The sequence below is a fragment of the Ceratotherium simum genome, chromosome 17 (genome assembly GCF_057802395.1).
Source record: "Ceratotherium simum simum isolate JZ-2026a chromosome 17, ASM5780239v1, whole genome shotgun sequence".
In the NCBI taxonomy this organism is placed as follows: Eukaryota; Metazoa; Chordata; class Mammalia; order Perissodactyla; family Rhinocerotidae; genus Ceratotherium; species Ceratotherium simum.
This window is the reverse complement of record NC_141916.1, coordinates 57,498,850-57,524,989: the sequence shown is the minus strand read 5'-3', so window position 1 is coordinate 57,524,989 and position 26,140 is coordinate 57,498,850. Positions and strand designations below refer to the sequence as shown.

The window sequence follows — 26,140 nt, the reverse complement described above, 5'->3', positions numbered from 1 at the left end:
GCCCCTGAGTCGGTGGGCCTTCTGATGTCTATATCACCCAGGGCACATTGGCTTCCACGGCTTTGGGTACCACTGTGCATGAGAAAGTGAAAACTGGTGGGCAGGCTCTTGGGTCCAAATGGTCAGCTCTCCCTCCAGAACCTGGGTAAGGGCAAGGGGCAGTCAGACATCACGAAGGACTTACTTCGTGCAGAGACCCAGAGAATCAGGGGGACTGATTCAGAGGCGAGGAGCAGAGTGGTGTCTTGCAGAGGAAACTCCCAGCCCAGCCAGGGGAGGGCGTCCATGGGAAAAAGCAGCCCCTGTGTAAGTTGTGAAGCCTTGGAAACGTGTGTTCTCATGGCACCTGGACACTAACAGACTGTGACTTTGAGTAAATCACTTCTCTCTGGGCCTCAGTTTCTTCTTCCTTAGGCTAGACAGGCCCTCCGGGGTCCTCTGGTCCAGCTTCTGCTTCTGAGAGAGATGGCCCTCAATCCCATGTTAAACAGAAGTAATGCCGTGCAATAGTAAAGGGATAGGCTCTAGAACCAGGCCACGTGGGTTTGGATCCCAACCACTTGCTGGCCTGTGAGTCTGAACAAGTTTCTTTTTTGTGTGTGTGTGAGGAAGATCAGCCCTGAGCTAACATCTGAAGCCAATCCTCCTCTTTTTGCTGAGGAAGACTGGCCCTGGGCTAACAACCGTGCCCATCTTCCTCCACTTTATATGGGACGCCGGCACAGCATGGCTTGACAAGCAGTGCGTCGGTGCACGCCCGGGATCCGAACCAGCGAATCCCAGGCCACCGAAGCAGAGCGCACGCACTTAACTGTTGCGCCACTGGGCCAGCCCGCTGAACAAGTTTCTAAACCTCTCTTCCCCTCGATTTCCCTGTCTAGAATGGAGATGATAGTGCCAGCTGCAAAGAGCTGTTGTGAGGATTGATGAATGCAAATAAAGCTGTCACAGTATTCATTCTCTATTTGTACAGGTACCTGGCATGTAAAAGTGCTCAATAAATGTTTATTATTGTTCCCGTTATTACAAGAGTGACAGGAACTGCAACAGTTATCTGTGTATATAAAGCCTGGATTAGGGGCCGGCCCCATGGCTTAGCGGTTAAGTGCGCGTGCTCTGCCACTGGCAGCCCGAGTTCGGATCCTGGGCGCACACCAACGCACCACTTGTCCGGCCATGTTGAGGTGGCATCCCACATACAGCAACTAAGAAGGATGTGCAACTACGACATACAACTATCTACTGGGGCTTTGGGGAGAAAAAGGGAAAAAAAAAAAGGAGGAGGATTGGCAATAGATGTTAGCTCAGGGCCGGTCTTCCTCAGCAAAAAAAAAAAAAAAAAAAAGAGGATTGGCATGGATGTTAGCTCAGGGCTGATCTTCCTCACACGAAAAAAATAAAAATAAAGCCTGGATTAGATACCAGCTGGCCTGGAGGCAGTGGGATGGCCAGGTTGACCTCTGGAGGACCTCTGGTGGCAGGAAGGAAGCTCTTTGATCCCTCTTGGCTCAGCACACCCACAGAAACCCTGCACTTCACTGCCACCCAGGGGGGAATGCTCAACTCCTGACATCACCTCTGACAAGCAGAATGAGGCTGATGGAATAATGGGCTGAGATGAGCCAGCAAGGGAGAGGAGGACGCAGCTCCAGAGAAAGAGAGGGGAAGATGCACAACTTGGAAAAATATAGACAGCTGAGCCAGCCTTAGAGCCCTTGGTTTGGCTCCTGTGGCCCCCACTGCTGGCTTCTTGCCCCGGGCCAAGATGGCCTGTTTGGTAGCAGAGCTCCCGGACCCTGTAGTGGAGGGCAGTGGTAGTTGTGGGGCTGGGCAGGGGCTCTGTCTTCATGACCTGGGGCTCCTTGCATGGAGGCAGGTCATCCGTGATGTCTGGAGGAAGGGTCTCAGCCCGTGGTGGGCAGGGGCCTCCCAGCTGCTGCTTAACATGTGCTGCAGAGGAAGCACCGCTGTGTTGGGTCCCGAGAGGCTGTCCAGTCTGGGAGTGGAGTTCCCGTAAGCTGAGCATCTTCTCTGTGCCAGGCACTATGCCACTTGCAAGTGGCTGAGCCAGGACTCAAACCCGGACAGTTAGTCCTAGATCTGCTGGTGGACAACCTGGGTGAGCTTTTCTGACCTCAGCTCCTCACCTGGAGGATAGGTATAACTGCCTGCCTTTCTGCGGGGAGGGGGTGGATTTACTGGGAAGGCAATGAGGCTTACGCGTCAAGACCCCTCACTCGCATGGGCCCCTTCCAAGTCCCTAAATTTTATTTCTAATTTAAATTTGTAAAGCAGTTTTATTGAAGTTCAGTCACCATACAACGAACTGTACAGATTTGAAGTGGACAGTTTGGTGAGTTCTGACAGATGTATACAGATGCAAAGCCATCACCACCTTCAGGAGAGTGAACATATCCATCTTAACGTAAAATGATCTTATCCTAATTTTGTGTTTGTGTTTTTAATTCTTTTTCTCAAAGAAAACTTCTCAATTTTTAGATGCTTTGGGCTCCACAAAAATCTGGATTTGCTCCTGTGTAGAGGGGCTCAAATGAGACCAGGGAAAGAAGCACTTTGAAAATTAGGTTGGACTAATCAAAAGTAGAAGGTTGTTTGCCTTTATTTAACTTGCGCCTTCCCTTAGAAGGTGAGAACACTGAATAGGACAGCTGACAACTTCTCATCGCCATTCCTTTGTTGTTCTTTTAACAGGTCTTTATTGGGAGGCTGCTATGTGCAGGCAGTTTTCTAGGTGTTAGGTGTAAATAAGTGAGTAATCAGATGACAGTCGTGTTCTCAGGAGCTTTCCTCCCGATGGAAGTGGGGGATGGACGGTGCTAGAACTGAGGGAGTAGATCGCGTGGTATGTTAGACGCTGCTGTGGAGGGTAGAGGTGCTGGCAGTGCAGGGTGGGTAGGGTGACCTCAGCTTTCAGTGGGGTGCTCAGGGAAAACCCCAAAACAATGGCATCTGAGCCAAGATGCCATCAGGGGCATGAAGGTGAGGGAGTGGGCTGCGCAGGTCTCTGGGGCAGAAAACAGGACACACCTTCTAGTTGCTGTATGTGGGACGCGGCCTCAGCATGGCCGGAGAAGCGGTGTGTCGGTGCGCGCCCAGGATCTGAACCTGGGCCACCGGCAGCGGAGCACACGCACTTAACTGCTAAGCCACGGGGCCGGCCCCAAGGAGGAGGATTGGCAATAGATGTTAGCTCAGAGCTGGTTTTCCTCAGGAAAAAAAAAAAAAAAAAAAGAGGATTAGCATGGATGTTAGCTCAGGGCTGATCTTCCTCACAAAAAAAAAAAGAAGAAGAAGAGAAGGTTGAGTGAGGCTCCACAGAGGAAAGTGACTTGCCGAGGTCCTGTAGCTCGTTTGTGGAGCTGCTGGGCTGGAGCCTGGCTCCCCAGTTCTCAGTTCTGTGACCCGTTTTCAGTCACCACTGGTGAGGACTTTGACTCTCCTGACAGTGCAAACAGCATTTCATAGTTGCAGCGTTAAGTGCCTCTGGTTAGACAGAGAGTAGGACTATTGGAAATTCTTTGGACTGCCAAAGGGGTCTGTGGGATGCCTTTCCCTGGAAAGCTTTGAGAAGGGACATCTTGCTGGTTTGTGGTTTTAGGTGCAGACCAGCCCACAGACAGTGTCCCCAGGGTCGGATCCTCCCTCCCTCCTTCCCCTGACACAGACAGGCCAGTGCTCCCAGGCCAGCAAGTCTTTCTGGCAGACGAGACCTCCTGAGGGTGGCCTCTTTAATTCAGTCTTGGCAGTGGGGAAAGGTCAGCTGGGGGGCCAGCTTGGGTTTGCCTGTGCTCTCTGGTTACAATTCAGGTGGTGGACAGCCCACTCGTCTCGCCTCCCCCATGCGTCAGCAGCTTCCTCACTCATAGCCACAGCCCTCCTGGCTCAGCAGGGCCCAGCCGGACAGGGCAGGCTGGTGGCTGTGCCCTGTGGCCCCAGAGGTGGATCAAGGAAGTGACAACTCCTGCTCAAACCCTCTCGCCCTCCCTCTCCCCCCCGCAACGCCCTTCTTTATGATCTAATCCTACCTGGTGGTCACGGTCCGGCTGAAGGCTCCCCTGACCACCCGGCCTGAACTGACCCTTTGTCCTCTGAACACACTGCATGTTCCCTGTCCATAGCAGGCACTGGAGTCGTTGTGTGGGCACACGCCTCTCCTCACCTAGCTGGTGAGCTCTTTGAAAACAGGGAACCTCTTTTCATAATCTCCTTTATAATAAGAGGGGACATGGGTGGCTCTTGACAGTTTTCCAGGATCTTTCAGATGCAGCATCAGCCTCTAGGAGGCTGGGCACGGTGAGCACTCAGTGTTATCTGTTGACAGTCTAGTCAGAGCCATGGAGCTGGAGATGTGGTCGCCTGGGTTTTCTGTATCTAAGTCAAGGACCTTGGGACTCCTCTCTGGGGACCCTCAGTGTCTTGGCACTTACATCCCCTGTGCCCCCTGCTGCCTACAGACAGGACAAGATATCTTGTCAGGTCTTGCTCATTTGTGGAGGTGGTGGGAACTGTGGGAGCTGCACAGGGGAAGGGTCAAAGTCCAGGCGGGAGCAGAGAGGCCATTGTCAGGTTGCTGTAGGGGCAGGTGAGGTGGCCAGCATGGAGTGAAGAGGGAGGCTCTGGGAAGGCTCCCGGAGCTGTGCACGGCAGGAGACCCATGGCCCTGTCACCTCCTCGTTCTCAGGTTACCAGTCCCCCCGTGAGGCCTCAGCTTCTCATGCTGCTGGGAGATGCCTGGGATCCAAGGAGGGCAGGAGGGAACCTGCAGAATCCTCACCCCAAAGTACCCACTCAAGGTGGGCAGAGGGTGAGGGAAGGGACCCCACAGACCCTCCCATTTTTCTGCCTTTTGTCTCTCTCCGCCCGCTGAGAGGCTGTCCGTGTCTCTGCAGGTCGGAATGAGCTGATCGCCCGCTACATCAAGCTCCGGACAGGGAAGACCCGCACCCGGAAGCAGGTGGGCCTTGGGAGACTGGCCTGGGTCCTAGGGGCAGGGACCCTGCACCAGTCTGCTCCCGAGGTGGGCCAGGCCCTCTGCGGGACCAAGCGTGGGCACTCGCTGGGGCCAGTTGGGATGGTTGTCTCTTTGGTGTGCCACCAACAGTTCAGTTTCCCTGTGGTCCCTGCTGCCACCACCTGGGAGGAAACCCCTCGCCCTACTGGGAGAGAGCAGAGCCCAGACACTGCACTTGCTTTATTACCCAACTCTGGATTAGCTGGAGAAGGCAGCACTGAGGGCCCATCATTACTGACCTTCTCATTCATTCAGTCATTCATTCAGTCAGTCCACAGATGTGGACTGAGGACTTGGAGGGCTGGGGGTCCGGGGCCAGGAGGGGGAGCACAGGCTGTCTGGGAGGTAGGGACAGGAGCCCTCTCTTCCTACCACAGGTCTCCAGCCACATCCAGGTGCTGGCTCGTCGCAAAGCCCGTGAGATCCAGGCCAAGCTAAAGGTAAGGGTGACAGCGGCTGTGGGAGGGAGGACCTAGGGTCCCGGTGGGATGAGCTTCCCAGAAGTTTGGGCTCTTTTTCCAGCAGGAAAAGTCTTCCCTTTTGGTTTAGGGGCCAGCATGCTTCTTGGTGTTAAGGAAACGAGTTCAGCCTATAACCTCTTGTGTCCGCACAGGGAAGAACACTTGACCTCAGAGCATGTGTGTGTGACTGCCAGGCTCCTCAGCATCCTGGAGGCCACAGGCCAGTCTCCTGCTGTGCCCTCCTCCCCCAGGGGCAGTGCCCTTCCCAGATCACAGCGGGATCGCCCTTCAGACCCCATTCCTTAAGGACCTCCTTGAACCGCTGGCCCTCTCTAGAGCCCCCCCAGCCCCTTAGTGCCATTAGCCAGCACCTGTGGGGTCGCCAGGCATGGGAGGCCCTGCTGTGGGGTGGGGTTTGATGCTATTGCTGGAGCTGGTGGGATTCTTTCCTACACCTTGCTCTCTGGGACTGGCAGTTCCTTCCCCTCCCTGGATCCGCCCCACCGTACGGGGCTGTCTGCTGACGGGATTCCCCTCGGGGTGGCCCTGCTCCCCACAGCACTCAGGCCTTTTGGACCCTGGCACTAGGGGACCCTCTTGGTGAAACCTAGGAGAGAGCAAGCGCCCCGTCTCAGAGGTGTTCACAGCAGAGCCTGCCCCATTACTTGGTAGGAAGAACTAACATTTGGGGACATTAGACTAAAACCAGCAATTTACAAATGTTTTTTTTAAGGCAGCAGAAACTCCTTTTGTTTTTTCCCAAACAAAACGTCATCCAAATATGTTATCAAAGGAGCTACTCTGGGCAAATCTAGGTTGGTGAGGAACAGGCCAGAGATCCTCTCCTCCCATTCACCTCTCAGGCCCCGTGGCTCTGGAACCCAAAAGTACCCCAGAACCCAGTTGAAAAGCCCCTGGACTAGATGACCTCCAAGGCCCTGTCTGGCTCCAGTAGTCCATGACCCTGACACTGGAGACTCCGAATGAGTGGGTAGAAACTTCGAGGAAGCCACGCCCCACTGCCCACTCAGCCCCATTCCTCTTGCCATCAGCCCAGCTGTCCCCCGCCTGCACAGCTGTGGCCCAGCACCTTGCTCCTTTGTCCCCATGACAGCTGGCTGGACCTCAGCTGTTGATCCCTCCCTCTCAGGTTGGCACATCTACCCCTGGACACCCCTGGGTCCTGGAGCCCAGCTTACTCCTCGTTTCCCTCTCTGGTCTGCCTCTGACTCACTGGGACCCCAGCAGGGGACTGGAGTAGAGAACAGACTTTCCAGCGTTCTGTTTAGAACCACCAAGGGGAACTTTTAATTCCCTTGGGGCCCAGCTGTACAGCCCACATTTGCTTCATGGAATTGGACCTGTCCCTGTCCACAGGCTGTAACTTGGGGCATGGGGACAGCCGTCAGTGAACCGCTGGACAGACATCAAGGAAACCATGAATGCTGTAAATAATGTGCACATTTCCATGTCTGTGCAGTTTCCTGGGGAGATTGGCCTGAGGGTTTTGTCATATTCTCAGAGGGGGCTGGGGCCCAGTGTAATTAAGCTCCCTGGTGGATGGCGAGAGCAGGACGGCGAGCAGTCCTCCGGGTCTTGGGGCTTGGTCTAGCCTGGTCTGCCCTTGTGCTGTGGGAGCTTGGGCCAGTCACTGACCCCCCTTGAGCTCCGTTGTGTTTCCTCATTTGTGAAATGAGAGGGTTAGGCGAGGTGGTATTCGAGGTCTCCCCAGCTCCAGAATTCAGTGACTCCCTGGCTCTGTAGCCTGGCACTGATGTCACTCCCCATAATGTCCTTCCCACTCCCCCTGATTCCTGTCCCACCCCGCTGAGGACGTGGTTTCCTGAGCCCTGGGGCTTTGTTTAGATCGGTTATCCAGGAAGGACGCACGTTGCTGACACTGAGCAGATGGAGCTCTCCCGCCTCCTCATGCAGCTGTTAATCCAGGGGTCTGCAGGCTTGTTGAGGGTACAGCCTACCGCCTCATTCCTGTCCTCCCTGAGGGAGAGGGCCCAGGAGGGCGGCCTGGGCATGTTTGGCTTTTCCCTCCTGAAACTGCAGGTGTCCTTGGGGAGAGGCATGCCTAATGCTGGTGAGCTCCCTCTCCTTATCAGAGAGCCTTTGAGAGCAAGGCCCAGGTTTGGCCCCCAAAGGACAGCAGGTTGAGGATGACCCCACCGCTCAGGATGGCCTCCCATGCCCTCTGTGGTGTACACTGGGTGCTGTCAGATCCCAATGAACCCCCACTCCCTGGTTTGCTCTGCCCCCCTAGGCCTGCAGAGGCCCCGCAGTGAGTTGATGTGCCAACCTGGACCAAGCTTGAAGGGCCAACCATCACCGCTGTTGGCACCCTAGTCACCCAAATTCTCTGAGCCTTGGTTTCTTCATCTTAAAATGGGGATCCTACCAGTCCTGCCAGCCTCACAGAGTGCTGTGATATTCAGAATCAAATTGAGATAGCGTTCTTTACCTTCTGTGGGCCGTCTCGTGCCTCGTGAGCGTAAATGGTCCCTGAGAGGCCCAGTGGAAGGGCCTGTTGGGTCCAGGCTCCACAACCATGCAGCACCGGACGCTGGTGGACACCTGGACCCTTCAGAGCCTAACACCATGGTGATGCTTCCTCATGGGGCTGCGGTGGTGCCAAGTGAAATCACTGTGCAGAAGCGCCTGGGAGCTGCAGGGACCTCCGTCAGTTCTCAGCCCGCTTACCCCTCAGGACAGGTCTGGTCTACCAAGTTAATTACTAAATAGTGGTTAGTTTACTTTTCCATTTAGAAATATTCATTAAAAAATATTCTTCGTAAAGATATGAGATTTTCTAATCAGGGCTCCTGGTTGACATAATCCAACCTTTTAGCCCCAATAAAGCTACACACACAGACTAATACTTGCTGTTCCAGTCTGTGTATGTGTCTTATTTTGGACAAAGATATAATTCCCATGAGGCTTTTTGGAATATAGAAATGGTGTCTCATCAGTTTTGAAGACCTTTGGGATTGGGGAGCTCAGGATGGAAACCACTGGCTTATACAAATATAGAAAATTATTATTATCTGTGTCCTAGGTGCTTATTTGTTCAGAGCTGTGCAGGGTGAACCCATTCTTTGGGGTCTTTGGACCCACAGAGGGTAGCAGAGTGTCCTGGGTGCCCACGGTTCGAGAGGTGACCCAGAGGGCAGGATTGAGACGGGGGGCTGCAGGAGATGGTCCATGCCTCCAAACAGCCCCCGTGCTTCCGAGGATGACCCCTCCCGTCCACTCGAGGAGGGGTCCAACAGATATTTATGCATCATCTACCGTGAGCCAGGTGCTGTGGCAGCCACCAGTGGTGTGGAGGTGAGCAAAGACTGAAGGGTCCCTGTTCCCACGGTGTCCCTGTGGTTAGTGAATCGAGATAGGGCCTGGCAGGTGGTCTCCAAACTGTCTTTAAACTCTAATAAAATAGGCAGGGCGAGTGTTATGCCCTATGACAAATGAGGAAACTGATCAGAGAAACCAAGTGACTTGCTCAAAATCACAAAGCAGGTTAATAGCACTGTAGGGACGGAAGCCTGGTCTCCTGGGGCCTAGTCCAGGGCTCTGGCCACTGGCAGTGGGACAGCTTCCCTGACCACAAGCATAGACCCCGCCTTGCCTAAGCATGCTGTAGTGACCACTGCTGAGGTCCTCCCTTCCAATGTCTTCCCCCAGGATCAGGCAGCTAAGGACAAGGCCCTGCAGAGCATGGCTACCATGTCGTCCGCCCAGATCATCTCCGCCACAGCCTTCCACAGTAAAATGGCCCTTGCCCGGGGCCCAGGCTACCCAGCAGTCTCAGGGGTAAGTGCCTGGAGCCAGAGGCCACACCAGCCCTCTCCTTCTCACTCCTCCCCCTTCCGAAGAGCCAGAAGCACTGGCCACACCAAATTTCTCTCACTTGGGTGCTCTCAGGCCAAGAGAGCCAGGGGGAAGGAGGGACCAAGGACCCAGGGGCCATGCTGAGTCACGGCGCTGCTGGTATTGGAAGCACCTTCTTGGGGGCCTTGGCAGTAAGGCAGCAGACCTTTAACAAGGGGCAAAGCTGCCCCCATCAGCTGATTGACCGAGTAGCTCCACAGAGGGGGCCCATACAGATGAAGAAGCTGAAGTCCTGGGGGTGGGGGCTGAAGCTGGGGCGTTGGTGCAGCCCCAGCACGTCCCTGAGTTGCCCTCCACCCCCCCGGCCTCATCCCCACTCCCCTCAGGTGCTCAGCACTGCTCTCCTTCCAAGGTGAGGCCTGACGTCCGAGAACAAACCCTTGTTCCAGGTTTATTTTTATTTTATTTTTATTTATTTATTTATTTATTTATTTTGATTGTGGTAACATTGGTTTATAACATTCTTGTTCCAATTTTATTTTATTTATTTATTTATTTATTTTTTTGTGAGGAAGATCAGCCCTGAGCTAACATCCATGCCAATCCTCCTCTTTTTGCTGAGGAAGACCGGCTCTGAGCTAACATCTATTGCCAATCCTCCTCCTTTTCTCCCCAAAGCCCCAGTAGATAGTTGTATGTCATAGCTGCATATCCTTCTAGTTGCTGTATGTGGGACGCGGCCTCAGCATGGCAGAGAAGCGGTGCGTCAGTGCGCGCCCGGGATCCAAACCCAGGCCGCCAGTAGCAGAGCGCGCGCACTTAACCGCTAAGCCACGGGGCCGGCCCCTCTTGTTCCAATTTTAAATTTCTCCACCTGAGAACTGGTCTTTGGGCCGTGTGTGGCCAGGTTGGTCACTCTTTCACAGTGGTCTAGAAAGGCTCCTCCTCTGCAGGGCTGTGTCCTCACAGGGTGTTCTTGGCTGTAGAGACTGAAGGGGTCTTGAAGATGTTCCTCCTGCACCCCCCTGGACACATGGGGAAGGGGCAGTGACAGGCCCTGTGCTCGGTGAGCCTCTCGTCCAGCATTTTTCAAAGTGTGTTCCTGAGACCACTAGCCCATCAGGATGTTGAATAGATGTGACACAAAATGATTCTGTGTATAGGCAAGTTTGAGACCCTTAGAACTGAATGAGTTTCTGACTCGAGGACTGTTCGGAGCTTACGGTGCCCTGTGAATCTCTAAGGGAGGAACAAGGTGAGCCGTGTTTACCAAACCCGGCGTTTCTTCCATGGAGCACATTATCGACAGAGCATTCCAGAGACTAGAGTTCCTTGAAACAGACTTTGGGATGCTGCTCTGGCCTAGTTCAGATGGTAGTGTTACCTTTCTCCCACCACCTGCTGGGTCCAGGCTCTCAGCCTCTCCTTCCAGCTGAGGCCCCTGCTCTGTCTTTCCCCGCACCATGGGCCCACGTGCACACAGGCTACGCTGACTCTGCGCTTTTTGCCTCCTCAGTTTTGGCAAGGAGCTTTGCCAGGCCAAGCCGGAACATCCCATGAGTGAGTATGGCCTGGTTTCTGCTACCCGATGCTCCCTGAACTGAACTTGAGCCCATAAACCATGCAATAGAGCCTGGCCCCCCAGGTGGGATGGGGCCAGTCTGGGGTCAGCTTTCCAGGATGGCCTTGAGCTGGGCAATCGGGCTCTCCTGCTCTCAGACGTCAGCTCCGTCTGCAGTGGGGGCACCCTGGGGTCACATTTGCTGAACCTCCAGTCCATCCAGGATATAGCAGGACCAGAGCTTGGGACCTCAAGGGAAGTAGGCTGGGAACCAGGCCTCTGGCTGGCTGGGGAGGGAGGGGTGGATTTTCCCAACATATGCTGCTTCTGTGGATCTGTCACAAAACCTGAAGAAATTGTCAGGGGAAGGGAGTGAGAAGCCAAAGGCCACTAAGGCCACTGATGGCCAGACCTCCAGGGCCCCCCACAGAGAGCGTTGGATGTAACTTGAGGTTCCAGGGCTGTGACCTGCCCCAAGGCTTACACCTCCTCTCTCCTGTCTCCTGCAGTGTGAAACCTTTCTGTCAACAAAACTATACTGTCCAGCCTTCGCTGCCTCTGCCAGGTAGGTCAGTAGTGTGTGGCTCCTTTGCACGTCCCAGCTCCTACCCCCAGATCCCAGGCCTCCGAAAGCTGGACACTTCATGACCCTCTTAGATGCCGCCCTGTCATGTGCTCAGATGGACATCCCAGTCTGCTGGCCCCACCTCTTTCCTCCCCGCAGCGTGCACACCTCTCCTGTGAGCCAAGCCCCTCACGCCCCTGGGGCTGCTGCTTCTCCTCCCCAGCTTCGACTCAGGGCTGGCAGGGGTGCACAGAGGTCAGAGGGCAGTGCCTGTGCCCGGGCGGCTGCTCTGCCTAGCCACCCTTGTGTGCTGCGTGTGTGCCCTGTACACGTGGGCTGCTGGGGCGCCTCCTTCTTAGTGATGTTCTAATCCTCTCCTTCAAGATGGGAGGTCTGAGGACAGCACAGCTTTCTAGCCTGGGTCCCCTCACTAGCAGGGGAACCCTCCCGGGAAGAGGCCCGGAGCGTGGTGGGGCCAGACAAGGTTCAGCCGGCTGGGCCAGCACGGGAGCCCCTGCCTCTCACTGCTCAGGTGACCAGCTCTGTCCTTGCTTCTTTCTCATTAGGGTCCCTCACCACCTTCCACTCTGCAGGGCAAGACAGGATCCTCAGCCTCAACCACCTTTCTGGCTTGAGACTGACTCCCTGCCTACGTCCTGGACTGGCTTTTCCTGCTCCGAGAGCAGCCCTGCTCCCCTCCTGGGTTCCTGATTGCTGCTTTCTCCCGGCCCCGTGCAGTACCCCCTCGTCTGTCCTCTCCTCTCACTGGCTCCACTGTCTTCGCCCTCCAGGTTCTTGCCTGGGTGACGACAGCAGCCTCTTAACCAGCCTGTCTCCAGTCTGGTTTCCTTCATTCTCGCCCTGTAATTCCCCCATGTGGTCTTTTGAAAGCAACAGTCTCACTGTGCTGCTTCTAAAATCCTTTATGGGCTCCCTGGTGCCTGCAGGATGCAGTCTCAGCTCTGTAGTAGGACTCACGTGGTTCCTCCTGTTACCTCAGCTTTCTCTCCTCCCAGTTCCCTCCCTCCGTCCTCCACCCCGCCCAGCGCTCTGGGCACCTCCGCCTGGCGCTTGGCCCTGGTGTCCTTGTCTGTGTTGGGGCAGTGTCCGACTGACGCGTCTGTGTTTTCCGTGTATCGGATCGTGTCCGCTCTGCCGCGCTTCCTCAGTGCGCAGTGCTGGACGCACCAGTGAACAATTCACCTGATGCGTTCAGCACCAGCTGATGTGTCCAGCGTGGTCCTCCGCCCACCCCTCTGACTGTTTCTCCTCCGTCTCCTTCCTCCGCGTGCTGCTGAGTTACCTGCCTCAGCACTGGGGGCCCCCGTTCCCCAGACTCCCGGCCTGGAAAACCTGGCGTGGTCTGCAGTTCCGCCTCACTGCCCTCTCACATCCCCCAGTCTCCCCTCCTGTCCCTCCTGTGTCCCCTCTTCACTCCACTGCACTGCTTTAGGTCAGGCCTTCTTCATTTTTCCGCCAGGGAACCCTCCTAGTGGCTTCTAGTCCACCCCACTCCCGCCCAGTCCCTGCTGCACGACGGAACAGGAGCTTTCAGAAACGGAGATGAGATCATTTCCCTGCCTGCTGAGAATCCTCTAGTCTCTCTGAACTCTCAGGCTGAAATTCGTCCTTGTTAGCGAGCGCCCAGGCCCGTCTCTTGAGTCCTGGTCCTGCACTGGCACAGACCCGCCCTTCTCTCCAGTTCCACCAAAGAATGAGATTGCAAACCCACTGTGCTTCTCACAGTGCCTTTGCCTCTGCTGTGCCCTCTGCTCGGAGTGCCCTTTCCCTGTCCTCACCTGCTGCCACCTGCCTGAATGTCATAACTGCTCTGAAGCGTCCCCTTCTTGGGGAGACCTTTCCTGACCACCCCTGAGGTGCTCCAGGAGCTCCTCTTCAGAGCTGAGTGCTACCTTATCCATTTGTATCACGTTCACTGCGTCATCTACTAGCGAACCTGTACTGAGTGCCTGTTCTGGGTCTGGAGAGGCAGCAGGGAACCCAGCAGGGCACTTCAGATTCTCACTGGGCTTCTGTCATTGTAGCAGTTGATTTGTCTGGTCATCTCCCTGCTGGACCAGAAGCTTCTTGAGGGCAAGAACCTAGCAGTGCCTGCTCTGGGAGCCCTCAGGCCAGCAAGGCATCCCGGCCCCAATCCAGCATCCAGCAGACATCCAGTCTCTCTGGAGTATGGTTCTGAGCAGGGGCCCAAGGGGACTGAGTCGTACCTGCTAAGCCCTCACCCGGGGGCGCCTGGACACACCAGTGCTTTGCACTGCCCTCCACAAGCCCTGCTGGGAGGCCGGTTTAGGGAAGACAGGAGGTCCCCTAGCCAGCACGGGGTCTCACTGGTGGGCCTGGGGTCCTCGCAGAGGGTATCGGCAGGGCAGCTGTGTGTGGACAGGTTCCCATGTGCCTCTCTCGCTGCTGCGTGCAGGGTTTGAGTCTCCTGCAGGACCTGCCCCATCGCCCTCAGCACCACCGGCACCCCCGTGGCAGGGCCGCAGCGTGGCCAGCTCCAAGCTCTGGATGTTGGAGTTCTCTGCCTTCCTGGAGCAGCAGCAAGATCCTGATACGGTAGGTCCTGGCCTCCGCCTGGCCGGCTTGCCCGCCCTCTCATTCCTGGAGGCTCTAGCTCTCGCACCTTCTCCAGCCCTTCGCTCCCTGCTTCTGGCTTTCTCGCCCTGCTCTCTGCCCCACTCCACTTTGGGGCTTAATTTAGTTTCCACGTTCCCACTCTTCCCTTCCATTGACCCTTCCTCGGCTCTTCCTTTCCTTCCCCCCTCTACCTCCCTCTTCTCTCCCCTCTACCTCCCTCTTCTCTCCCCTCTTTACCTTCCCTCTCTCCCTTGTGCAGTTTATTTCTCCCATCCCAGCTATCAAGACCTCTCCTTCCCTGCTCCCTCCCTGACCTGCATTCTCCCTCCATGTTCCCTTTCCTCCCAGCCCCACCCCGGCTGTTCCGTCCTTCCCCTGTGGCTCTGAGGAGCCTCCTGTGTCTGACCCACATCCTCTGGGTCACCAGAGGGAGCCGCAGCTCCACCCACCCTGACCCCTTTAGTGTTCCGTGTCCTGAGTGACCAGCATCACCTGCAAAGGTCAGAGTAGCGCCTGAGGAGGCTGAGCTAACAGGATGCCGGAGCCGGAGGACTTCACAGAGCGTTTCGCTTTGACATTTTCAAACTGGAGTTTTGGCTGAGGAACACATGAATCAGACAGGCTCTTACTCAGAAGCCCAGTGCACAACCGCAGAAGCAGACTTTCTTTGGTTGTAGCAAGGCGCATGTGAGAGGCACAGAGGCACCCGAGCCCCCGTCTGCAAGGGTGGAGCACAGTGTGAAGACATCGAGGTCAGTGGTCTCCCATCACACTTGAGATAACAGCGGCCCAGAGACAGAACGTGACTTCCCGAAGGATGTTCACTGACACGGCCAGGACTGAGAATGACACAGATGACACCTGTGATTTGGTGGGCACCTGCTGGGTGCCATGCCCTGACCAGAGGCTTTATACCCGTTCACTTTGCTTCACATTCCATCCTTGCACTGTCTCCATTTTACCAGTGGGGAAACTGAGGCCCAGAGCTAGGTGAAGTTACTTGCTCCAGGTCACGAGGCTGGGATCTGCGCTGTGGTCGTTCTGTCTGTCTGTCTGCCTCGCTGCTTCCCGCCTCCGTCAGACCAGCCCTTCTCTCCACAGTACAACAAACACTTGTTTGTGCACATCGGCCAGTCAAGCCCAAGCTACAGTGACCCCTACCTCGAAGCCGTGGACATCCGCCAGATCTATGACAAATTCCCAGAGAAAAAGGGCGGACTCAAGGAGCTCTTTGAACGGGGACCTTCCAATGCCTTTTTTCTGGTGAAGTTCTGGGTAAGCCCTTTGATGAACTCTCCCTTCCTCCACCTAGTACATCGGTGTCAGTGAGGAGAGAAGAGGAGGAGTGGGCGTAGGGTGCCTGAGCCATGGATGGGAACCCGGGGAGGGCAGGACCAGCACGAAGGGGAGGAGCGAGCACAAGATGGCCAAATAGTGTTGGGAGCTGAGATGAGGAGTGGGGCCAGTGGGGCCGGAGAGCTGGGCTAATAGAAGGAGGCCCTCTTCTGACAGGTGGTAGTGGCACCCACATCTGGGTGAGAAGTACAGCCCTACGGGGGCTGTAGTACTACTGGAAAAGGACCTACAGGAGACACTGAGGGGTAGGGGATGGTCTAACATGGACCCCGTATGCTCTTGAGTCTTTGAATGGCAAGTCCTGAATTGGTTGCCGGGTCTGGAGCCAGAGAAGCCGGTCCTGAAAAGCTCATTTCCAAGGACAGGGCTTGGAGAAGTGGACTATAGGGTTAGGATAGGTCTCCCCGAAAGAAACACCTGCCCAGCTTCTCCAATAGCTCGGCCCATAGACTTGGCTTTGGCTGCCCTCCTCCCCTGACCCCTGGACGGGTGCTGTGTGGCTAGAGCCCCCTCCTTTCAAAACATCTCCTTGAGGACCAGGAGGCACCATTCCTCTCTGGGAGCTTACCTTCCCGGGGCCCAGTACACACAGGAAAGGGATGCAGGGAAGAGAGTCAGAAGGGCGAGGACATGCAGGAAATCCTTCTGGCTGGGTAGTGGGAGCCTTTGAATAGTTTCAGAGCATTGACACTGGGCCGGGGTGGCTCTGCCCACATTCCTCTTCCCAGTGCCTTGCAGTTCTGTTAATGCCCAGGAGACGGCTCAGAGATTCTTACCCTTTATTTGGTTCCAGACCACTTTGATTATCTGGAAGCTTTACTTTTCCTTGAAATAGGCATATTCACCCAAAAGTTTGTATATAATTCCAGGTGGCTTACAGGCCCCCAGCTAGGAACTCCTAGCCTTGCTCTCATCCACAACCAAACCCATGGGGCCAGCTCTCTCCTGAAGAGGCAAGAGCTGGAACTGAAACTCAGGGCCCTGATCTTGAAGATGCTTAGTGTCTGCTCTCTGCAAGAAAGCTGGTTGTGTGGGCAGGGTGGAAGTTGGACCTGGGCTTTAGGGGTGGGCAAGCACTATTAGGCAGAGACGGAGAAAGTCAGTTACAGCGTGGGGGAGGCATAAGGAAGTGGGCTCCAGAGGGAAAGTCATGGGTAAAGGCGTATGATAGGGAATAATAGAAAATAAAATGGAAAAAGTCAGTTAGGTCTTGATCATACGAAAGTCTGGGTTTTTAATCTATGCTGGGATGAAAAATAGGTAATAGTTTCTTTTACTTTATCTTATTTTTATTTTTTTTTAATGTTTTTATTTTTTGGTGAGGAAGATTGGCCCTGAGCTAACATCTGTTGCCAATCTTCCTCTTTTTGCTTGAGGAAGATTGTCCCTGAGCTAACATCTGTGCCAGTCTTCCTCCATTTTGTGTGTGGGATGCCGCCACAGCATGGCTTGATGAGCGGTGCATATGTCTGCACCTGGGATCCGAACCCGTGAACCCTGGGCCACCAAAGCAGAGCATGCGAACTTAACTGCTACGCCACTGGGCTGGCCCATACTTTATCTTATTTTTAAATCAGTGCATGCTCATAGTTAATTATTAATTAATACCAAGAGGTTTATAATGAAAAGCATCAGAGTCTTGTCCCACTACTCCCATCCCCAATCCTCATCCCCAGAGGCCATCGCTGTAACTTTTCACTGTTTATTCTGGGTTTTATCTCCTTAGTTCTAAATAATATGCTTATACTGCTATACCTTGAGATCACGCCTAAGACATTATGGTAGAAAAAAATTAGGTATGTTATACCACTTTTCTCTTCATCATCCCATTATTATCATATCCAATAAGTTATATAATTTAGTCAAAGCAATAAAATTTTTACGTTTTTTGACAATGTAAATTGACCACCAAGGAGCCTAGAAGTGTATTATGATTACATTTCATTTCTTTTTTTTTTTTTTTAATAATTTTATTTATTTATTTTTTCCCCCAAAGCCCCAGTAGATAGTTGTGTCATAGCTGCACATTCTTCTAGTTGCTGTATGTGGGACGAGGCCTCAGCATGGCCAGCCAAGGGGTGTGTCGGTGCGCGCCCGGGATCCAAACCCCAGGCCGCCAGCAGCAGAGCTCGCGCACTTAACCACTAAGCCACGGGGCTGGCCCCTACATTTCATTTCTTGTACAACTTTTTGTTCTTCCTACCAAAAAAATGGCTTTTTCATTTGCATATTTCTAAATAAACCTCACTTGCATGTTATTAAAATTTTACAAATTACTCCATCATAACCACCATACAAAATTTTTAAAAATTGTTTTTCTCCAAATGCTCAAACCTATCAAATAATTTATCAATCGGCCTTTCTCCTGGAGCTCTTCCTCCTGGATGCCCTGTTCTGCTCCAGTTTGAACTGGTTTTCCTCCCGGCCTGTTCTCTGTTGTCCTTGGGAGACCCCCTTTTACTGCTCTCCTGAGTTCAGTCTACAGTTCCCCGGATCTCATGTTTCTCTGTTTTGGTGTCCCCCTCATTTTGCTGGAATACCTTCTCTAGTATCTTCCTAAGAAAAGATGCATGGTAGCAAGTCTTTGCCTCTTTGAAATGTCATTTTTTTTGTACTTGATTGACAGTTTAACTGGGTATAGAATCTAGATCACAAATGATTTTCCCTAGAAATGATTTTCAAGAATCACGTTTTAATGCCTTGCTCCATTGTCTTCTTTTTATTTATTTATTTATTTATTTATTTATTTATTTATTTTAAAGATTTTATTTATTTATTTTTCCCCAAAGCCCCAGTAGATAGTTGTGTGTCATAGCTGCACATCCTTCTAGTTGCTGCATGTGGGACGTGGCCTCAGCATGGCCGGAGAAGCAGCGCGTCAGTGCGAGCCCGGGATCCGAACCCCGGTCGCCAGCAGTGGAGCGCGCTCACTTAACCACCAAGCCACGGGGCCGGCCCTCTCCATTGTCTGCTAACACCAGTAGTCTGATGGCATTCCAATTGCCCGTCCTTTGTTATGTAAACTGGTTTTTTGTTTCTGTTTTTGTTTTTGTTTTGATCTCTGGAAGTTTTGCATTTCCTCTCTGTCCAGTATGTTCTTAAGTTTCACACCAACGAGCTTTGGGATCTGTGTTTTTTTACTTCCTATTATTGAGCCGGGCACTTGGTAGGCACTTTTAATCATGAGATTAGTAATTCTTAATTTGGGGAAATTGACTTGTATTATTTCTTTGATAATTTCTTTCCCTCTGTTTTCTCTGTGTTCTTTTCCAGGAACCCCTATTAGTCTGATGTTGGATCTCCGGGACTTATCCTCTATGATTTTTACCATTTCCTTATTTATTTCCCAATTCATTTTCTTGGCGATTTCCTTAACTTTATTGTCTAATTTTTTTGAAATAGTTAAGAGTATATCAGAGTGCATATTACATAAAATCTAAAGTAATAGTGGCATAAATAAATAGTTTGTTTTTATTTCATCTGTAGTAAGTCTGGAGATAAACTGTCCAGGGCTAGTCCAGCAGCTCCATGAAATCACCAGGGACCTGACCCCTCTCTGACTATTTGCCATCCTCAGTGCGTGGCTTTTGTCCTCAAGGTCATGGCTGCTAGAGTTCCAGCCATCATATATGTATTCCAGGCATCAGGAAGGAGGAAACCAACTTAGTTCCCTGTAAGGAGCCTTCCTGGAAGTCCCACACAACACTTCACTAGTTGTACCTAGCGGACAGGGGCCAGGAAAATGTGCTCTTTTAGTTAACTAAATTGCCATTCTGAATAAAATCAGGGTTCTATTTAGTAATAGAATAGCAGATGGATGAGACTTTCAGTTGCTGGTCGTCATAGTTCAGTTGATGGCATTTTTCTTTGTTAGTGGTTCATAAAACCATGGTACATTGTACAGTTAATGGTGAATTAGATTAATGGAACATGTGGCACTCTCTGCCTCACCTTCTATCGAATATTTAATTTTGACCATGAAATTTTTAATTTTTAAGAGCTCCTTGTTCTTTGATTGCATCCTGATCTTGTTTCATGACTGCAGTTTTTCTCTTGCCTTTCTGTGGATATGGAGTAAAAGTTATTTTTTTAAGTTTTCTTCTCCCTTCTTTGCCTTTATTTCCTTTTAATCCTTTTTTTCTGTCTGTTTTGGTCTCGGTCTTTCAAGTTGGAGGGTTTTCTCAAATGTCTATAATCCTTGGCCATATTTTTTGGTCCATGTTTTTTTAACAGCTTTATTGCTATATAATTCACTTACATATAATTCACCTACTTAAAGTGTAAAATTCAGTGTTTTTTAGTATGTTCATAGAGTTGTGCAACCAGTCAATTTTAGAGCATTTTTATCACCCCCAAATAAACCCTTTAGCTCTCACTCCCCACGTCTACTCCCCTAGCCATAGGCAATCACTAATCTACTTTCTGTCTCTATATATTTGCCTTTTCTGGATATTGCATATAAAAGGAATTTTAATTATAATTAAAAGACACGTGGTCTTTTGTCTCTGGCTTCTTTCACTTAACATGGTGTTTTCAAGGTTCAGTCATATTGTAGCATGTATCAGGACTTCATTCCTTTTTATGGCTGAATAATATTCCACTGTATGGATATACCACATTTTGTTTATCCATTCATCAGTTGATGGGCATTTGGGTTGTTTCCACCTTTGGCTATGATGAATAATGCAGCTATGAACCTTCCTGTACAAATTTTTGTGTGGACATATGTTTTCATTTCTCTTGTGTTTATACTTAGGTGTGGAATTGCTGGGAAACATGATAACTCTTTGTTTACGTTTTTGAGGAACTGCCAGACTGTCTTCCAAAGTGGCTGCACCGTTTTATGTTTTCACCAGCAGCATACGAGGGTCCGAGTTTCTCCACATCCTCACCAACGCTTGATATTCTCTGTGATTATAGCCATCCTCATGGGTGTGAGGTGATATCTCATTGTGCTTTGCTTTTCCATGATGATTAACGATCTTGAGCATCTTTTCATGTGCTTATTGGTCATTTGTGTATCTTCTTTGGAGAAATGTCTGTTCAGCTCCCTTGCCCATTTTTAAATTGGGTTATTTATTAGCCTGTCTTTTTACTGACTTATGAGTTCTTTGTATATTATGAATAGAAGTCCTTTATCAGATATATGATTTGCTAATATTGTCTCCCATTCTGTCAGCTCTCTTTTCACATTATTGATAGTGTCCTTTGAAGCACAAAAGTTTTTCATTTTGATGAAGTCCAATCTGTTCTTTCCTTTGTTGTTTGTGCCATTTGTCCATATTTAACAGTGACAGGGAGCTCTGTGTGCAAGGAGAACTCATCGCCTGGTGGCTTCACTCTCAGGTGATTAGGGTTGGGAACCAGCTGTTTTATGAGGAAAACCAATAAATGTCATGGTGTTTACTAGACCTTTTTTTCCTGAGGTGGTTCAGTTTCTCTAGAGAAGACTCCTTTAGTTTCCCCCCTGGAAGGTATGTACCTGGTCACTAGCATTCAAGGAGTGGGGCAGAGAGAGGGCTAGGGGATTCAGCCATTTCTTATGTGAGCTTCACTGACTTCCCCTGTTTTCATCCCTGTCTCAGCCCTCTTCTAACATGCCAAGTATCCCTGAAAACTGAAGCCCTCCTGTTTAATTTCTGGAGAAGATTATCCCGTGTTCTTCCGATGGGTGGGAGAGGTCGGCCTGGAGGCCTGACCACTATGTACAGACTTTCAGTCAGTTCCTTGTGTCGTATCCTGTGCCTCCCCGGCCCACTGTCCTGGTCTCTCCAGTCCCGAGCTGCAGAGGGCGTCTCGTTTACATCAGCCCACATCTTGTCTGCAGCCCCTCCGAAGGCACTTTTAGGTTGTAATTCCTTTTGCTTCCTTTCCCCACAGAATCCCTTCTAGTTCTGTTCCGCCTTCAGTCTTCTCGAGTTTGTTGAACTCTCTTGTCATTTTGGTCTCTTCTCCGTTGTCTTCGCCTTTGTGGTGCAGCACATTTTAAAAAGTTCTTTGCTATCATTCTAGTTGGCTTTCTGGAAGGGGTAAAAATGAGCTTGTATGGTCAGTCTCCCATTTTAACCAGATGTCCAAGAACATAGATTTTCATCTGAGTGTCACCTCCAAAGGACTGGTAGTCATTGTTTGGAATGCTGGGTTGAGAAGGATCTAGGGGGAGAAAGTGCTGGATTGACTGGTAATGTCTGCCACAGGTGTAGCAGGGGGCGATAATGGCACATTTACTACATATTTACCATCCCTTCCCTTTAGGTAATGAGGAACCACTAAAGTTTTTTGAACAGGGCATGACATGGCCAGAGTTGTGCTTAGTTGGATAAATCGGCCATCCAGACTGGAAGCCAGTAGGAGACTGCTATAATGCAGGCCAAGCAAGAGACAGACGTCTGCCTCTTTAGGACCTGGGCCAGAAAGGCTGGCTTTAGAGCGTGATGTATGGCAGGATGCTGTTCTCCTATTTTTGGGGAAGGGCTTAAACCATCTCACTTCCCTTTTTCTTCTTCCTACTCTCCCTTCCAGCCCTGCACGTGGGAATTGGAACCAAGAGGCTTTGCTGTGGGCAGCCAGTTAGCATTGTCACTGCACAGCCAGCAGTGGCAACTCCCATTTCCTGCTGTGTGTCTAGGGAGGCTCCGGGCCTTTCCTTTGGGGAAGCCTACACCCTCTCGAGTGCTCCTTCCCTGCGGCCCCCACACCTGTCCAGGCTTCTCCTTGACTCGGGAGAAGGAGCTTGGGTGAGGTGATCTGTGGCTCTCCCCGCACTGACTCAGCTTCCCTGAAGGTGCAGTTTAGGGCCAGAAGGGAGGCTGGGTGGCAGGAGGCATGTGTGGGAACACTGCCCTGGAGGGGGGAGATGGCGTCTTTGGGGCCCTCTTCACCACCTCCTGCCTTCTTTTAGTTGGAGATGATATTCTGTATTCTTCCAGCCACCATCCAGGTGAGGACCATCCTAGGCTGCCCCCCATTTCACAGACTGGGGGGAAACTGGGGCATGGAGTAAGTAAGGGCCTGGCTTTGAGACACCCAGCCGCCTGAGCCTCTTTCCTGTGGTCGTGCTTGTTGCACACGTGCTGTGAGGTGGGTCGGGGCAGGCGGCGGAGGGTACCAGGCCCTGTTCATCACTTTACATGTATTAGCAGGTTTCGTCCCTGCCACGTCCCCAGAGAGAGGTGCCAGAGTCACCCAGGTCACAGTGGCAGAACCAGGATTCAGACCAGGCGGTCCGGCTCCCGGCTGAGTGCTTGGAACCTTGACACAGACGGTCCTTCTTTGCACGGTACTTGGGGCGCGCTCCGTGCAGGGTCCTGGTGCCTCCCTGCTCCTGTTAGGGGAGGGTCTGGGTTTCCTAACTGAGGACCCCAGGACCCCGAGGAACGGTGGATAGTGGGAGCGTGGAGAGAGCCGACGCTGTGCCGGCACTGGGAGCTGGGCAGTGGGGCTTCTTGGGTTTGGTAGAGCCCAGGGTTCCCTTCCAGAAAACGACGAGGTTGTCCTGCCTGGAGGTTGAAGTTGGCAGGTAGAGAGGAGAAACTAGAACATCCTTCTCCAGCCTTGCTCGTCGCCCATGTCCTCTCCTTCCTGCTGACTCCTTGGGGAGGGTGGAGGTGGGGCTTGATGGGAAAAGAGGAGCAGGTAGGGATCAGTTGGTGCCAAGGAAACATGATTAGGCAGGTTCCCTGTGTGGCCTTTGTGCTCCGGCCGTGGGCTGTGGCCACAGCCTGTGCTGTGTGGACCCAACGTGGCCCTTGTCTTCCAGGAGCTCACGTTCCTAGTGGGAGAATCCAGAACGGATCTCGGGGCCCTGGGGCAGTTACCATATGCAGGGGAGCCTGGTGGGCCACAAGCGAGGCCCTCCAGCGCATCAGGGGAGAGCAAGGTGGGCAGCAGTGGGCCCCAGCTGGGACGTAGAGGCTCTAGTCTTGGTTCTGCCGCTCGAGAGCTGTGTCCTGAGCAAGTCTCAGCCTCTCTGGGCCTGTTTCTCTGTCTGAAAAATCAGCAGTTTGTTCTTGAGGGCCTGCAGAGGGCTGTGTCTCTGAGAACCTGATGTGTGTGGGGTCAGCTGGCAGTGGAGGGAGGCTGTGTTTCTGCCTCCTCCCTGCCACTTGCCTGAGCCCCAAGAGCCGGGCCCTCTCTGAAGGCCAGAGGCTCAGGCAGACTGAGGACGGGTGAAATCAGAGACAGGGCATGGCGGCAGCCAGGCCACATTGGCAGTTGTCTGGTCCCTCCTCCTCCTGTGTGGGGAGGGCAGACACCAGGGAAGTACAAATCTGTGAGGTGGGGAGAAGAAAAGCTCCTGTTTGCTAACCAGGAGACTTTTGGGCGTCCATGGTGTCCTCACTGGCAGCTCTGGCGTCCTCAGCCATCTGGAACCCTCTTCTCCTGCGTCCTGCCCTGGCCACTCCCTCCGCTGCCTTCAGCTAGTGTGAGACTGGCCACACATAGTTAGGAAGCCAAGCTGCTCAGGCCAGGAAACAATGCCGCCTGCCCGAAAGCCTTCCTTTCTTTTCCTGCTAGGCAGGTTCCTCAGTCTGGCCGCCAGGCCTTGAGCACACAGGCTGGGGCGTTGATCAGGGCCCACATGGAGTGGGAGGAGGACTTTGATGTCCCCGGCCCAGCCTCCCAGCCCCTCCCACTGAAGATTGCTCTCCTTATCGGTGGGATTGCAGTAGTTGATAGGCTCCTAGACGGCCAGGTCAAATCGTTTGCAGCTGGAAATGGCTTCTGGCGCAGCGTTGACGTGTGAGGCTGTGCTCCCTCAGATGTGGATGCGTATTGCAAGGTCTGGGGCAGGGACTGAGAAGCTGAAGCCCCCATCTTCCCCAGAACATGAGGCCAGCAGAAGCCACCTCTGTCCTTGGGGCCGGGGGACAGGTGGGGAGAGGGAACTCGAACATTGGTGGCTGTTAACACCAGTCTGCCAATGGAAACTGCTGGGCAGCACTGAGCTGAGACCGTGGAGGGCAGAGAGTTGCCCAGACTGTCCTCCCGTCCCAGCCTGCTGTTCCCTTCTGGGCCCTGACATTTCTCCCAGGCACATACCAGCACATGACAATGAGTCTGGGCCCCTCTGGCCCCCTCTGGCCCCCACACCCGGGCTGCGGCTGTCCTGCTCATCTGTCAGTCACCCGATCCTCCACACCTGTTCCAGGCACAGCCTGTGCGCTGCCCACCCGCACCACAGCTATGAATAGGGTGGAGGGAGGGAGCAAAGGGGCATGCAGAGGGCAGGAGGGCGAGTGGTGGGGGCACCTCACAGGGAAATATGGGGACAGCTGTCCTCTTGGGCTGAGAAAGTAGAGAAGCAAGCTTGTTTTGGGGAGATGCTTAAAGTGGGGGTATAGGGAGGACAGGAAATGCCTGAAGTGTAGCTGCAGGAGAAGGGTGGGGTTGTAATTAGAAGGATGGGGCACCGAGGATAAGGGGAAGCATTCTGGGGTGTTCTGTCTCTGTTACTGGCCTGCATCAATCTGGGTCTGTGCAGCGTAACCACAGGGCAGGTTCTGGGGAGACTGTGGATCGTCACTTCGGAGTATCTGTCTCCCCACCCCCTTCTCTCTTGCTCTCTCCTGCTCAACCACCAGCTCACTTATTCTACTTGCTCTCCCTCAAGTTATAAATTCCTTGAGCAGAGACAGTGTTTCAGCCTCTTTGGGCTCCCACTGCCCCTAGCTGTGCTGGGCTGGGGCGGGATAAATGGTGCCTGAGTGACTGGAAGGGCCCGTAAGAGGGAGGTGATGACAGAAGACCCTGGAGTGTGTTTGAGATGGGAGCGGAGCTGGGCTCAGAGGACTCCCTGGTAAGCAGGAGACTGTAGGTCCCTCCTTGTGACCAAGGGACCTCTCTTCTCACCCATTGCCCCCCGGAGGTGAGAGGTTGAACAGCCACATGCGACCTTTATTGAAAGCCCACCCTGTACCTTGGGCTCTGTCCAAGCCATGGGGAGAGCTTAGTTCTTGCCTGCAGGGTGCTTACCATCTGGAAGGGGCAAGGCATCTGAACAGATCCTGCCAGCACAGGGTGATGAAGGGCACGTCCAGATCGCTGGGGGGGGCTGGGGCTGAGGCAGCTGCTGCCTCGTGTGGTAGGAAGAGCCTGGGAGGGACTGGGGCTGGTGCACAGCGTTCTTTTAGGTGTTGCATGAATAAACATTTCTTTAATAGTTATGTAATTATTTTCCTCTGTGTTCAAAAAATAGAATCCCTGATTTCATGGAGTTAAGGAATAAGACTGAGTTGATTTAAAAGAAACCAGTAGGGGCGGCCCCATGGCTTAGCCGTTAAGTGCGCACGCTCCGCTACTGGCGGCCCGGGTTCGGATCCCGGGCGCGCACCGACGCACCGCTTCTCCGGCCATGCTGAGGCCGCGTCCCACATACAGCAACTAGAAGGATGTGCAACTATGACATACAACTATCTACTGGGGCTTTGGGGAAAAAAAAAGGAGGAGGATTGGCAATAGATGTTAGCTCAGAGCCGGTCTTCCTCAGCAAAAAGAGGATTAGCATGGATGTTAGCTCAGGGCTGATCTTCCTCACAAAAAAAAAAAAAAAAGAAAAGAAACCAGTAGGGGCATAGTAGGACTTGTGGAAGGTGGTACATGAATGTGGCATTAATCAGAGGAGGCCGGCAGTGGCTAAAGTCAGAGATATCATTTTATGCCCTTGGCCCCTTGGCCACCTCCTGGAAGCCCCATGTCCCCCCATGTTCAGGTGACTGCCCTTCCCAGCA

At 52.8% G+C, this 26,140-nt stretch overlaps 1 protein-coding gene across 5 annotated transcripts in view; it reads left to right on the top strand.

The window, feature by feature from the left end:
* TEAD4 (TEA domain transcription factor 4) overlaps positions 1-26,140 on the top strand; it is a 70,607-nt gene that overhangs the window by 35,471 nt on the left and 8,996 nt on the right. For 2 of the 5 annotated variants that reach the window (XM_087442899.1, XM_004438760.3), the window contains 7 exons: positions 4,911-4,975; positions 5,410-5,472; positions 9,184-9,312; positions 10,847-10,890; positions 11,401-11,456; positions 13,894-14,033; positions 15,156-15,329. In XM_087442899.1, coding sequence (XP_087299025.1) covers positions 9,217-9,312; positions 10,847-10,890; positions 11,401-11,456; positions 13,894-14,033; positions 15,156-15,329 — 510 coding nt within the window. In that variant the 5' untranslated portion in view covers positions 4,911-4,975; positions 5,410-5,472; positions 9,184-9,216. Of the gene's footprint in view, positions 1-4,702; positions 4,815-4,910; positions 4,976-5,409; positions 5,473-8,599; positions 8,830-9,183; positions 9,313-10,846; positions 10,891-11,400; positions 11,457-13,893; positions 14,034-15,155; positions 15,330-26,140 lie in introns of those variants that run through there. The other 3 variants (XM_087442897.1, XM_087442896.1, XM_087442898.1) reach the window with 3 other exon arrangements.